This window comes from Dipodomys merriami, unplaced genomic scaffold (assembly GCF_024711535.1).
Source record: "Dipodomys merriami isolate MVZ:Mamm:240054 unplaced genomic scaffold, mDipMer1.0.p SCAF_21, whole genome shotgun sequence".
Classification (NCBI taxonomy): Eukaryota; Metazoa; Chordata; class Mammalia; order Rodentia; family Heteromyidae; genus Dipodomys; species Dipodomys merriami.
In genome coordinates, this window is record NW_027203493.1 from 31,868,840 (window position 1) to 31,883,394 (window position 14,555).

The 14,555-nt window shown below is 44.8% G+C and overlaps 1 protein-coding gene across 1 annotated transcript in view; it reads right to left on the reverse strand.

Annotated features, from left to right (window-relative positions):
• LOC138834095 (spondin-1) overlaps positions 1-14,555 on the reverse strand; it is a 270,957-nt gene that overhangs the window by 1,446 nt on the left and 254,956 nt on the right. The window contains exons 8-15 of the mRNA XM_070032849.1: positions 9,366-9,567; positions 8,016-8,156; positions 7,583-7,658; positions 6,288-6,470; positions 4,448-4,618; positions 4,181-4,348; positions 3,538-3,702; positions 1,510-1,773 (exon numbers count right to left, since the gene is read on the reverse strand). Coding sequence (XP_069888950.1) covers positions 1,510-1,773; positions 3,538-3,702; positions 4,181-4,348; positions 4,448-4,618; positions 6,288-6,470; positions 7,583-7,658; positions 8,016-8,156; positions 9,366-9,567 — 1,370 coding nt within the window. The remainder of the gene's footprint in view (positions 1-1,509; positions 1,774-3,537; positions 3,703-4,180; positions 4,349-4,447; positions 4,619-6,287; positions 6,471-7,582; positions 7,659-8,015; positions 8,157-9,365; positions 9,568-14,555) is intronic.

Consider the following 14,555-nt stretch of genomic DNA (forward strand, 5'->3'; position numbering starts at 1 on the left):
GTCTTGTGTGTGTGTTTTTTTTTTAACTTGGGCTTGCCTTCTCTACCTCCCAAGTAGCTAGGAATACAGGCTTGAGCCATTGTGCCTTGCAACAAAGAATAGTGAACTGCTGGGTAGCTTTTCACATCTGTTCCTTTCTCTCATCATCCTTAGTTGAGGTAAAAGGGAGTAATTTGAGCTATGCTTTAAAAAATAATGAAAAATTTAAGCCATGCTAGTGGCTTATGACTGTAGTGCTAGCTACTCAGGAGGCTGAGATCTAGAGGACTAGGGTTTGAAAGTGTGTCAAACTCCCATTTCCAAAATAGCTCCCAAAACATCTGTCTGGAGGCATGGCACAAGTGGCAGAGCACCAGCAAAGCTAGCTCTGATGAGTTCACAATCAAAACAACAGACCAGAAACAACTACAACTAAACCTGTTACACGGTTGCCTTTAAAAAACAAACAAACAAAACCCTTTTGGGAATCTAAAGACCATCCTAAGGTCTGTAACTAAGATGTAACCCTGCACCTTCGAATTGTATTTATTTGCCTATGCCATTGCACTCTTGGCTTAGGTCAGTTTAATCAGCAGTGTAGGCTTAGGTCAGTTTAATCAGCAGTGTAGCCTTAAGTAGGGATTCCATTTTAATTTTTTAATAGGACCGGAACCTTTCTGGTCCTAAACAAAACTATCCTGTTCCTCTCTTCTTCAAACCACTCAGCATAGGTCTATTGGCCTAAGACCTTCACAGAATCGGGCTCAAGATCCTCAGTAGGCCCCTGTGGCCTTTATGGTTTGGTCTCTCCTCCCTTTCTTGTCTCTGCTCCATTTCATCTGTTTGTACATACGCTATTTGGCATTTCTGTGCCTTGTGTATTTCTGCTAGGTAGATTATATTTTGCTTGCTGGAAAACTCCCTACAGTCTAATTTTACCTGCTCCAGTCCTTCTTAAACTGTAGGTACTGTAAGACACTCATTCCACAGGTCCTTTTGCACTTGCTCTGTTTTATTGGTACAGTAATGACTGATTTTCCAGGTTGGTTCCATGTATGAAGAAGTAAGGTCAAGGCAGATAACGTTGGTAAACTTTGTGCTAACACTGAAGCCATATATGCCAGCGCTGTCTTGTCAGAGCCACACCCCTAAAATGGATACTTTGAGAGGTTCCCAATAACATCCTCTAAGTGATTCTGACCTATCCATGCCATTTATAACCTCCTTTTGCAAAGGGTGGATGAGACTAGAAAGTCATAACTGATTTTGAGCAAGGTTAAGCAAGACTTCTGGTTTTTACAGATGTAAAATAAGGAAAGGAATTAGACAATTTTGTTTGAAAATTTATACTTTTGGCAGGTAATTTTGTTCTCTTAACGTTTCTTTGATAAAGAACCTCCTCCCATTATCTTCTTTATAAATTATGCTTTCTTAAAGTCTTGTATGTGAAGAATCAAACTGGGGTCTGAAGACCATATCCCTACTCCTTTTTTTTACTGAGCCTGGTGCAGGTCTGCAAGGCAGCCTTACCTGGGAACTGCTCCCCATCGGACTCCTCCCTCAGCTGCTCGCTCCGCCGGCTCTCTCGGGCCTCCCTCCAGCGTAGCTTCTGGATGGATGGATTTCTAAGGCACTTCCGGATGCGGCATTTCTTTCTCTGTACAGTCTCTGGACAGGGTGCACCTCCGAATTGAGGTTCCATTTGGATCATACGGGTTCGAATCATGTGACCTTTCCCACATGACTTGTTACATTCTGACCACTGGGACCACTCGGTGAGTTCACAGTCAATGGCTGGCAAGACACGGATGAGCATGAGTGTATCTCAGGACTAAAACAAGATAATGTCATTTGCTTAGAACAGCTACCTGTTGTAAGCATTTTGATAAGGAACGAGGTCTAAGAGGCAGAATGATGGCATCCAGGCCACACAGTAAACAGCAGAGGCAGAACTGGTGCCAGGTCTTGACCTGAATTCTTTCTCTACAACTTCTCCACTGAAGAAGGCATTTCTAATGCCTTTGAAGTGTGCTCAGAGCTTCTCTGAGCTCTAAACACTGACCACTCAGCTTTCGGTGGCAAAGACCAGCCTCCCACTGTCTGTTGACCTGAGATATTCAGAGCAAATCTACCAGGCCTTGTGCTGTGTGACCTTTGGAGAAAAGTTAACAGGCATATTACAATGTCAAGGGCTCTGGGCTTCTGTCATTTTGTGTCTGATATGTGGCAGTTTGTGAGAGAATCACAAAAGCCAGAAATAGGAAATTCAGTAGGAAAGGGGATGATGAGGAGTTTATAGCTTATCCTGGCACTAGATTGCACAAATTCTCACTAAGCTGGCACCTCACACATGTGAAGGGGAAATAATACATTGATCTGATTGTTGGGATGTTGACATAAGAGGGAAGTGATTCCAAACTCGCTGCTATTTGCAAAGCCAGAGGCTGGGCTGATCTAGGAAGTCATTTTAACAGTTTTCAGCCTTTTATTCTATCTGTGAACTAAGATAGTTTTCTTATCTGAAGAATGGGGATGATGGTATTTTTCTCATTAGCTTGTGATGATTAAATGGACTACTGTTCCCAGCCCAGAAAGTACTCAGTAGATGTTCTTTCATTAAGCCCTGTTGACATAAAGACTTTTGTATGAATTGGTAACTGATGCCATTGGAGGCTCTGGGTCCCTAATCCATGACCTGAATTAACTGTACACCTGGCTAAGTCTAAAATAGCTCAGGAGCTGTCAGGGAGGCTATCAGTTAAGGCCTTTACCTCACAGGTACTGTGTTCAAACTTGGTGCCAGTTACTAGGTTTTATCAGACAAACCTAGGAAGTGTCTCCTACTATTTAATGGATGAGGAAATGGAGGACCTGGGATAAGTGATCTACTGAAGGTTATACAGCCCAGCAGGGACAGAGCTAGGATCTAAACTAGGCAGCCAGCTTGAATACTAACAAGGGGAGGGAAGATGAAAAGATTGCAAATATGCAATAAAAAAGAGGTCAGAAAACAAATCATAGCAAGCAAGTAGGCATGCCTGCCCTGTTCCAAGCTAAAGAGAAGCGAGCTCTCTTGGAAGACTGGCCAGAAAAACTGTTAGTCTCACATCATCAAAATTACTGACCCAGAGGTTTTCTGTGGGCAGCAACCTTTTGAAAACTTGGCTGTTTCCTTGCTGTCTTCATACTAGAGTGCAAGACATTGACTTAATGTCCAGTTTCTGGTCAAGAGTAAAAATAAAATGGTTGCAGGGAGAGGAGGAAGAGAATTAAAAGGCTCAGACAGACCCATAACAGGATGTGGAGATGTAAGGGACTAAGGGTAGTTGTCCTGGGCTGCGTGTTTCATGTATATCTCCCACGTAAAGCTGACAACCACTTGCAGTTTCTGGATTTTGCAGTTAGTAATGAGCTTGAAGACTTTAAATAACTTTGTCAATCTAGAGACCCAAGCCCCATATTCTTTCTAGCAGTATGGTCACAGCACTGGGCCAGTAGGGAACAAGAGGAGATCTTCCTGACTTGAGGAACTTAGGAGGAGAGAGGACCCAGACTTACGACACTCAGGTAGCATGCACTTCTCCACCTGCTCCAGCTCCTCATTACAGTCTCCCAGTTCCGCCAGAGATTTGAGCATCCGCTGCCGGGTCCGCATACCCTTCCCACAGCTCACACTGCAGTCGCTCCACTCCGACCAGGGAGACAACAAGCATGGGATGGTGTCTAGGTCAAGAGCCAGATATGCCACTGAGAATAGTTCCTTTGCTTTTTTGCCCCCTGCTCTGCCCATGGGTTCAAGTAAGACTCAATTTTCTGGAAGAAGAAGTGGTTCCTCGAGCTACTTTTCTTATCCCCCTCCGCCTAGCTGGTGGTAATGGCCCAACCTCAGATGAGGTCAGTAATCTTAGCATAAAAGCGTCCAGTTGCAACAGTACTGAAGGTCTGAGTAGGACTTACTTTAGATGAACACCCTTCCCCAAGTCACGAAATAAAGGATATGTTCAAGGCTGTGTTTGGACTGAGATTCCTAGAATTTTGTATTTTTTGTGTGCTAGTGCACTTTACTCCTGACAGGACAGTGGGCCGGGCTTTCCTGTACTGTTGAGCCTCTAACCCCGTGGTGATACAGGGTACTGTGGAGTTTGTTGTTTTTACCAGGCCTGAAGTCCTCTGCCAGAGCCTACCCCCCACGCCCACTCACGGCACTCGGGCATCATGCACTTCTCAGCCTGGGATGTCTCCGCCTTGCACATAGAACCATCAGCTGGGCTCATCTTGACCATGCGGTGCCGCTTCTTCATGCCCATCCCACAGGTGGCGCTGCACTCATCCCACTCTCCCCACTCCGTCATCAGACAGCTGCTGGGGGCTAGGCACGGCGGGGAGTTCATAGTCACACTGATGGCCTTGGGAATCTACGCCCCTTTCCCCCGCCCCCCATCAGCCCCTGCCTGGTCCCTTCACTCACAGCACTCCTCATTGACTGTGCACTTCTCCGTCTCCTCGGTGGGCAGTGTGCACACAGAGCCATCCTCCGGGAACTGCTTCACGTACCTCTCCCGGGACCGCATGCCCATGCCACAGGAGATGCTGCAGGGTGACCAGGTGATCCACTCGGACATGGTACAAGTGGAGCCATCTGCAAGGCACCCAGCAGGTGCTCAGTGGTGGGTAGATAGGTGCCCACTGGACATGCCAATGGACCCTCCCACCCACAGGAACCTGCTGGCCTTCGGGGGACCTAGCTGGTGGACTCAAACATCCAAGTCTGTATCTTTAAGCCAGGCACTGTTCTCTAGGAGGAAATGCTTTTCCAGCTGCACGTGGCATCACTTTCCATTTCAGAAAAACACATTTAAAAGATGAGTAAAAGAATGTTTTTATTTGCACACAAAATCTAGTCTGGTCTGCATATATTTTAAGATAAGCCATCTAATCATATGGTCTAAATTGTATCTAAGACCAGTAAATAAAGCATTCACCTCAGTTATTAGTGTTTTAAGTTCTCAAGCCCTGTTTGCATAGTGACTGTCTTTGAGAGTACCAATGTGGAACATCTCCATTAATGCAGAAAGTTCTTTTGGAAGGACATGTAAGTCAAAGGCATGGTGCAAGTTCATACTTGAGTTATGGTGTAAAGCTGCAAGTTCCCCAGTCCAGAAAAATGTCATTCCTAAGGACAGTGTATGGTGAGTGTTGGCTCTAGCTTTACAGGGGAGCAAAATGCACTTGATAGAGATTCCAGGTATTAAAAATAAGAAGTCCGGGGAACCAGGTAGCACTGTCTTCTGAGAAAAGATCTCAATCTCATGGCAGGGTTTTGTTTGCCAACCCCAAAGAAATAAGCCTTCAACATTGTCAGCCACTCACACTTCTTGTTCATAGGAAATATACATATGTATTATACACACATATATACATATGCATATGTGTGTGTGTGTGTGTGTGTGTGTGTGTGTATGTGTATAGAAGTGTTTATTTCTCCCCAAAGCGGTCCTTTTTTGGAAGGATAAGCAATAAACAAACTACAGCCCTTATAGGCATTTCAATCTGCAGCTGGAAATGGCCTGCAGTAGGGAAAGCCTTCTTCAGTTATTTTCCATTTGGAAATGGTTTTCTTCCTGCAGTGCACCAGTCTAGTCTGCGCCTCACTCCCATCCTCCCAAAAAAGCCTCACTCCATCTCCAAGAGTGGAAGAACAGAGCCAGAGAACAGATCCGACCAGGCAGAGAAAGGAGGCATGTCCTGGGAAACAGGCCTTTGTGCAGCCGTCAGCATTGTGCAATCTCCAAATCTGAGCCATCATAACGGAGGCATTCTAGGCCTGTAGATCAAGCTTGACCTCAGAGCACTGGGAGAATTTTTTGAATCAGCTTGAAGGTCCTAGCATGAAGCATTCCCTAACTCAGGCTAAGGTGGAATACTAATGAGGGACCATGAGTGACAATTTCAGGGCAAAAGATTGAGATACAATCTCTGCCAATCTGTTCATGAGCTGCTTAAAAGGGGTTTGGAGTTAAGGCCCAGAAGCTGGCTACTTGTTACTTGTAATTTGCTATAAGACTTAATGTTTGTTGGTTATGCAGTTTATGTATATATTTCATTCCAGGGCTGAGGAGGGAAGAGGCCAGCCTCAGAAATTCTTGTGATAAAGCATATTCTGTATTCAGATGCCTCGTGATGTAGAAGGAGGGTTTTTCCAGTTGGAACTCACTGACAACTTGGATCAAGTTGATCCCTCCAGGGGCCTGGCCTGCCCATGTGGAAGATGGCGCACCTCCTTCCAAAGCTGTCAGCTCGTCTCTTACCTTCGTCACTGCAGCCAGGGCCCATGCACGGCTGGAAGTCTTGGGTGTCGGGACAAGGGACACTGAGGTCCAGTTGTGCCTTCAGCATGCGCTGCCGCATCCTCTTCCCTTTGTCACAGGTGGAGGAGCTGCAGGCCGACCATGGGGACCAATTGGAGTAGATGCAGGTTTCAGGGGTGTCATCTGTAAAGAGTGTTTGATATGTTTGTACTGGGGACTATAGAAGTCACAGCTGGCCTTTTCCCCAGACAAGGCAGGCCTTGCTGCTAGGCTAGCCTTTGTGAGCCTAGGGGTGGTAGCAGCAATCCCCCCTCCCTTGAAGAGATTCTGTTTAAGGCTGAGAGCTGAGGATCATGGTTCAAAGCCAGCCTGGACAGAACAGTGATCTTACCTCCAATTACCCAGAAAAGGCCTGGAAGTTCCAAGTGTGTCTCAAGTGCTAAAACACCAGCCTTGAGCAAATAAAGCTGAGCAAGAACTTGAGACACTAGTACTAGCATACACAGAAAAAATTCGACTTCAACATCCTGTTGATGAACCCTAGGAACAGTCTCTTCCTTTCCCTCCTTAACATACATCTTTTCATCACTAGTTACCATCCCTCACCTTGGCAGACATCTTTCCACCTGTGTGTAGGAAGTTCCTAGACAATTTTAGGAAGTGTGAGGCCCTGTGGCCTCATACACGGTTGCCATGGTAACAGCAAGGGCAGTAGATGTTTGCTGAGCTAGCATTGTTTTAAGAAGCTTACATGCTTTATCCCGTAAGTCCTCCCAATTCTGTTATTATGAACTATGGCTCTGTCTCTCGTAACTTATGACTATAGATCTGGATCTCTGTCCTTGCAGAGGAAGTGAACACACTGTGCCTGCTCATGTGCCAATGTGAACATTAAAACAAGTGGACTGAATAAGCCTACAGAATTCTATTTTCATGGTCACGTTTGGTGGCATAAGGGTTTAAACTCAGGGCCTTGCACTTGCTAGATGGGCACGTGACTCCTTGATCCATGTACACAGTTCCATTTTTGTAGTAATTTCAAAGGACTGATACCGTTAAAATGTATCTTCTAACATATCTTTACTATCAGTCCTACTGATGTCATAGCAAGCATCTGTCACCTGATACTTGGTGACTAGGCTTGGCCTTGTGTTTTATTTGCCTGGGGCAAATTAAGCACATGCTCTATCAAATCAAAGGCTGTGACTCTTGATGGTTCTTAACGTATTTGCAGGGTTGCTTTCCCAAAAGATCATGTCAATTTATATTGCCACCTGCAACAAAGAACAGCATACCTTCATCTTTCTCTTCTGGAGCCAGGTCAGCTACAATATCATCGACATTGTCGGGCACAATATTGCATTGTTCTCCCTGTAAAAGGAATTTTACTTGGAGGGCTCACACCAAAGAGAGAAGGGAATGTGTAGGGAGTTCTGGGCCAACATTTGCAACCTGACTGAAAGAAATGCAAGAAATCAAGGTTGTCTAGGCAGGGATTCTGGTTATGGCAGACGTGGAATCCTGATGAAATTTATCTGGATCAAATCAGTTTTTGAGCAGTGGCCCTCACTACTGAGTTCCTTTTGCTCATTTACATCTTAGGAAGTAGTTTACATACTAAAAACTCTAGGAGGGTCAGGACTTCCATATCCCAGGGTGTGAGGGACCCTATGATTTTAAAGCAAAAGGAGTCTTCTTAGTCCTCCTGGGTAGATTTGAACCCAGTACCTTCCGAGCAATTCTCTCGATGACAACTCTGGCTACTTGAGTGATTGACCCGCCCTCTGGATCGTAGAAAGGACTCTGAGGATGGTCCAGACTGGTCAGGGGCCGAATTTTCTCTTGGGGAATTGTAGGTTTGTTTGGTGACTGCAGAAAAAAAACAAAAAAAAATGTAGAAAGTGGCAAATAAAATGTAAAAGCTATAATTTGTTATATGGATCAAAACACAAACTGATATGCTTTTTGTTGTTCTTGTAGTGCTGGAGATTGATCCCAAAGCCTCACTCGGATGGCAACTTAGCAAGTGTAGCTATATTTATAGAACTCATGCCATGTGCTGTGCTTGGAAATTTATAGTTCTAGGCATTATAATTCTTTCATATGTGCTCAGATGTAGAAGCCAAGTTTTAGAGAGGTCATCACAGCTCTGAAATGGCAGACCTGGTGTGGCCCAAATCCACGCTTCTTTCTGTTGCACCAGGCAGCAAACTTTATAATAATAGATCAGATGGCAAATATTTTAGGCTCTGTGAGTCATTTGGGCCTCTGTGAGTCATTTGTGATAACACTACTCAGTTCAGCCAGTATAGTGGAAAAGCAGCCCCAGAAGATAGGAAATTAGGTATTAGCTGGCTTTAAGAACTAAGACTCAGGGGCTGGGAAGGTGGCTCAGTGGTAGAGCGCTTGCCTTGCATGCATGAAGCCCTGGGTTAGATTCCTCAGCACCCCATAAGCAAAAAGAAAGAAAGCCAGAAGTGGCACTGTGGCTCAAGTGGTAGAGCACTAGCCTTGAGCTGAAGAGCTGAGGGACAGCGCCCAGGCCCAGAGTTCAGGCCTCACGACTGGAACCAAAAAAACAAAAAGAAAAAAGACTCAGGGTATACGTTAGATCTGTTTTGAAAACCATAGCATACTGATACCTGTTCTAGACTGTTCATTGGTATTGATGGCTCCAAATTTTGATTTTGGTCTGATATGCTGACTATCAACATATATAAAAAATGCCCTGTTCAGGACAAAATAAACTCCTTAGCTCTTTGATCTGGCGCAGTCTTACACAACCCCCAGCTGCTGTCTGCCTTTGTGTCTGGGTCTGTAGCACGCTGCCCCCTGCTTACCTGTGACTCTGTTTTTAGCAGATTTTTGTCCCTATCTCTTGGTCACTGTGTAATACTTCCTAGAGCTAGAGTCATTGTGTGGATTGATGAGACCATGCTTGACATCCCTGATGGACTAAGTTCTTTTAGGACAGTGTTGAGTCAGACTTGTCCTATGTCCCTGTTCTGGGACAGAACAGGCTGGGACACAAGAACATGCTTGGGAAGTTTGCCAGTACCACTACAGGCACACACCTACCTCGTAGGACACGCCGCTGTCAGTGCCTGCATCCCAGGGAATCAGGTCTTGCACTACCTTCTGGACCCAGCCACACTCCTTGGTGCACAGATCCTCTGCAGATAAACCTACATTCCAGTCGGGACTGGGGCCCATCATGGTCAGGAAGGACATTAGGTGGCGTGTCCTGTCCACTGAAAATTCAGCTGAGGGTGCTGCTCTCCTGGAAAGCAAATACAAAGGTCTTACATTATAGGAGGCTGGGGTACATAGTTGGGAGCCATCTGCCCAGATGGGGATGGAGGATGAGGGGCAGAGAGGAGGCAGTAAACCAGCCATTGCTGTCTACACTCATTTCTCTCCTCTCTTCAGTGGGACAAACATGAGGAGAGCCCTGTGCTGTCACTCTGTTCTTTTTTAGTGTTGCCACTGCATTGGTATTACTGCTTTGTTTAGCTGTTTACTGAGCATCTCTCACTGGAGTGTAAGCTCTGGAAAGCAGGTTTTTTGTGTACTTCATGCATGGCTTTATTCCCAGTGTCTAGAACAGGGAATACTCAGAATATATATATATATATATATATATATATATATATATATATATATATACACACACATATATACATGTATACATACATAGAATACATTTATATGTAAATATGTATATGTATACACATATACTTACCTAATACATATCATACTGGTAGTGGTGGGGCCTCACACGCTCACTGAACTTGTTTGCTTAGCTGGTGCTCTACCACTGAAGCCACACCTCCAGTGTAGCTTTTTGCCTTCTTTTGGAAATGGAATTTTGAAGACTTTTCTGCCCAGGCTGGCTTCAAAGTGTAATCTTCTGGATTCTGCCCCTCCTAAGTAGCTAGCATTGATTACAGGAGGTGAGCCACTGGTGTCTGGCTCTGCAAATAGTTTTGAAAAAGTGAATGAACAAATACATGTGCTCTGTGTGCTCCCAGCTGTGTCGAATGGGAGATGAACTATACGATAAAAATGCCTAACAATGTACCAAGCCTTCACTTACACATTCCCATTTAATCTATAACAGTTATGGATTGTTGATTAAAATATATAGGGGGGATGAGGCGAGGTGCTCAGGAGGGTCATATAATACAAAGTTAAATTGCAAAACAGAAACCATAACTCAAGCACATATTAGTTCAAGGTCAGTGTTCTTTCCATCAACTTCTAAATTCTCTTGGCCCCTTTGACTCTTGAGCATTTGTGCCTCATACGGAGATCCTCTCTTGCCTCTGTCCGTTCTCCCCTTCCCCCCCCCTCCACCCCCCGAGAGGCTACCTGTGGCAAGGCCCTGCCTGGGATGAGGGTGCACTCACTGACTCACAGCTGGTTCACCTTTGGCTGACCAGCTCCAGCTGCTTGGAATGACTTTCCAAGTCTACAACTACAAGGCTGCTCCTCCTTGCCCTCCATCTCCTTGTGTTGAGAGCAGGGCTCAGGAGTAGTCAGCTGCATGAGCTATACAGTGATGGTCCACCAAAGAGGCTGGGAAAAGAAGAGCCCTAGTCACTCAACACACTCTTAGTGGCCATCCTGTGTTATTCCATGACAATCCCGTGGGCAGAAGTAACATGTTTTGTGTAGAGGCAATGAGAGGGCACAGAGATATGAGTGAACTTGGAGACACAAGTAAGAAGGGCTGCAGCTTAAAGGCAGCTCAGCATGATTCTATACCCCAGGCTGCTAATTATGGGGAACCCTCGGCTGCGGACCAACTGGCCTGTTCAGTCCAGCTGGCAGCTGCCCTGCTCAGCTGTTTGGGAATGCCTGTGCCTTCTATCTGGACCAGTTGCTTCTGTTGTCCTAACCTGCCCAGTCCCGTGAACTACATCATTGGGTTCTGTTGGAAGATGGGACCAAACAGTAAGCAGAAGAGGAGGGAAAGCTGTGGAGTGGGTCCTGGTACCACCTGTGTGCATTCTTGGACAAATGACTAAACCTTTCTGTAGCTCAGTGTTCCAAATCTCTAAAATGGGGATCAAGTGTGTCTGCTCTAAAGAATTACAGATGCCAATGAATGGCATCTGTATTCTTTTTACTATTATAGGTTGCACAATCCTATTTTGAAAATTCAAAATCTGAAAGGCTCCAAATTCCAAAACATTCTGATGCCACAAGTGGAAAAAGTCCCACACCATGAAACTTCATTTAGGCACAAAATTGTTTTTAAAAATACTGTACAAAAATTACAGGCTGTTATAATGTTCGTATGAAACAGTGGAGTTTCATGCTCAGAATAGGGCTTAATTCCAAAGATAGCATATTATGAATATGCAAATACTACAAAATCCAAAGGAATGGGAAATTGGAGCCACCTGTGTCCCAAGCACTTTAGACAAAGGGTCCTTAGCTCTGCTGTGATTGACAGCCGCATGGTAGGGTTGGGTAGAGATGGCCAAGGAGAGGGAAGGAGAGGCTTTCCTCAGTAGACCTCACAATGCAGCCTGCACAGAGTGGAGGAGGAGTCTGGCGTGGGCACCAGCAGGTCCACAAGAGCCTTCAGGAGGGAAGAGGAGGACCAGCAGGTTTTCCAGAAGTTTCCTGGGTCCAGCTGGGCAGGCCAGCGAAGAGAAGTGTGATGGAAATTTTGGCCCTTGGACCAGCAACCTTGGTAACTCCTGGGACTTACTAGGTTTAGGGACATGGGGGCGGGGGACAAATATCCCTGCAAGTGACCATTATGTACTTCAAGTGCACCAATAATCACTTTTCTACTCATTCTTCAAGCCTCAGCTCACGTGCTGCCTTTCTGACCTGCTGGCAAGAGCCCTTGGTCTGTCACACACTGCAGGTTGCTGTAGCCAGTGACTGTAACTGCTTCCTCCCTGTTCTGCGTACCCTGCTAGGCTGGGAGCTCATTGAGGGCTGGAACTCAGCTCTCACAGCTGCATCCCAGTGCCCCCAATGGGCTGACTGAACAGATGGAATTCTGATGGCAACTTGTACTCCTTCCTAGCTGCAGATCTTGAGCATTGTTTCATTCTGTGAGTCTCATTGTCTCCATCTAACAATACCTACACCAGGGTACATCAGATGCTTTTTAAGGAAGACTTTACAAACTGCTGAATTGCCACGCCAACACAGTCTGTTATTCAATTTAGCCTGCCATAGGTTGGGAGATTTTCTTTCCTGTTCCCGTGTGTGCACTTTTTTGGAATGTAGGCCAGTGTTCAGCGGCTTCTTTAAGGGCCAGGTTCTGAAAAGATTGCAGTCTTGGAGCTGTGGCACTGCTCATGGATAGACTCGTGAAACGTGGCCCAGGCCTGTCTCACCTGTCAGGCAAGAACATCCAGCAGGGCTGCTTTTATTTCCCAGCTTGCCTTAACCCTCAGAAAAGCACTCCCTTAGACGCAGACCTCTTCCATTGCCAGAGAACAATGGCACCCTCCATTGCCTTCCTTTTTCCATAAGTTGTGATTCTGGGCCAGGTTAGTCAATCACATCCTCTACCTTATACCTATACCTTATGGGTGACACTATTTCACAGTGACAACATAAGGCGACAAAAACATCTCTACTGAGGAACTTGAGAAACCAACGCAATTCCACCTCATCAAATCATCCTGACCTTTGTCTAGTTCATGACATAACCATTTGAGAACAAGCCTTGTGGAAACCATTCTCAGTAAACCCATTTGGACCAATATGTTACAGCCAAGTCTGTAGCACCAGAGAGGTGAACTCCAGAGCCTGGTAAAGGTTTCCAGGGGCAAAGGAACAGCAAAAAATGCCTGACCCAGTGATGGGTGGCAAGGCAACTTTGAACCTCTAAGGTCTAGGGAGCAGTTTGTAGAATCTTTAGGCAGGCCTTCATCCTTTCTCTTATCCTGAACTAGAGAATTTCTCCCTGACCCCCAGCTGATGTAATGCTTCCTGCAAGAAGTGTTTCCTGACTTCCTCACATAGCTTAGGTCACTTATTCTACCTTCACATAGCATTTGAGCACATCCTTTTCTTGCAGCAGCAGCAACAACAACATCAACAACAACCACATCCTCAGCAACTACCACCACCATCACCACTACTACTTTTTTTGTTGTTAGTACTGGGGTTTGAACTCAGAGCCTCTGTGCTGTCCCTTAGCTTTACCACTCAAGGCTGGCATTCCACCACTTGAAACACAGCTCCACTTCTGGCTTCTTGCTGGTTAACTGGAGATAAGAGTCTCATGGACTTTCCTTCCTGGGCTGGCTTTGAACTGTGATCCTCAGATCTCAGCCTCTTGAGTAGCTAGGATAACAGGTGTGAGCCCATTGGTACCCAGAATCCTAGGAACTTCTTGTTTAATGTCTGTCTTCTCCTTTTTCTACCAATGGAATATGGGCCATGCTAAGGCTTGCAATGTGTCCTCTTCAAATATCTAAAAAGTAAATGAATTAATCTAAGGAAATGAATGTAGAGCTCTTATACTTTCTTTAGCTCCAAATTTAATTAAAATCAAATACTTTTATTTTTTAATAAAAATTCTATTAAACTAACTTTCTTTAGGAAATGCTAGATAGGACTGGAGTTCTTCAGTTTGCTCAAACTATAAGAAAAGTTCTTATTTATGCATTTTTATATGCCACGTCTTCCAAGATGTGTTGCTAATTTGGTTTCATTTTATTCCACTTGCAACTTAAATTTGAATCAGTTTTCAAGCGAGGAGAGTTGATCTAGCCACAACACATACTAGAATATATGATAAAGCATGGTAGTCAAAATAGTATGATATACAAGTTAAAACAGAAATGTAAGTCCATGGCACAAATTGAAGACTTCAGAAACTACAAGTGAGGGCTTACACAAAATAGTATGCCCAAGTTAGTGAAACTAAATGAGGTTGGTCTAAATTAATTACACTAGAAATGAAGAAAATATCAGACTCATCTGATGTCATACACAAAACAATAAAGCTAGAATCAAATAGAAAACATCCAGATATAGCTACTTAAGGCAGAAAAGTCTAGGAGACTCACATCTCTAATTATCCAGCAAAAGCCAGAAGTAGAGGAATGACTGAAGGGGTGGCTCACTCAGCCTTGAGTGAAAAAGCCAAAAGAGTGTAGGCTTTTAGTTCAAGCTTCAGTAACACACACACACTCACACACACACACCCCAGATTATAAATACAGTTAAAACATATACATAAAAAACCACATAATAATATCCCTAATGGATAAATCCAACATCTTA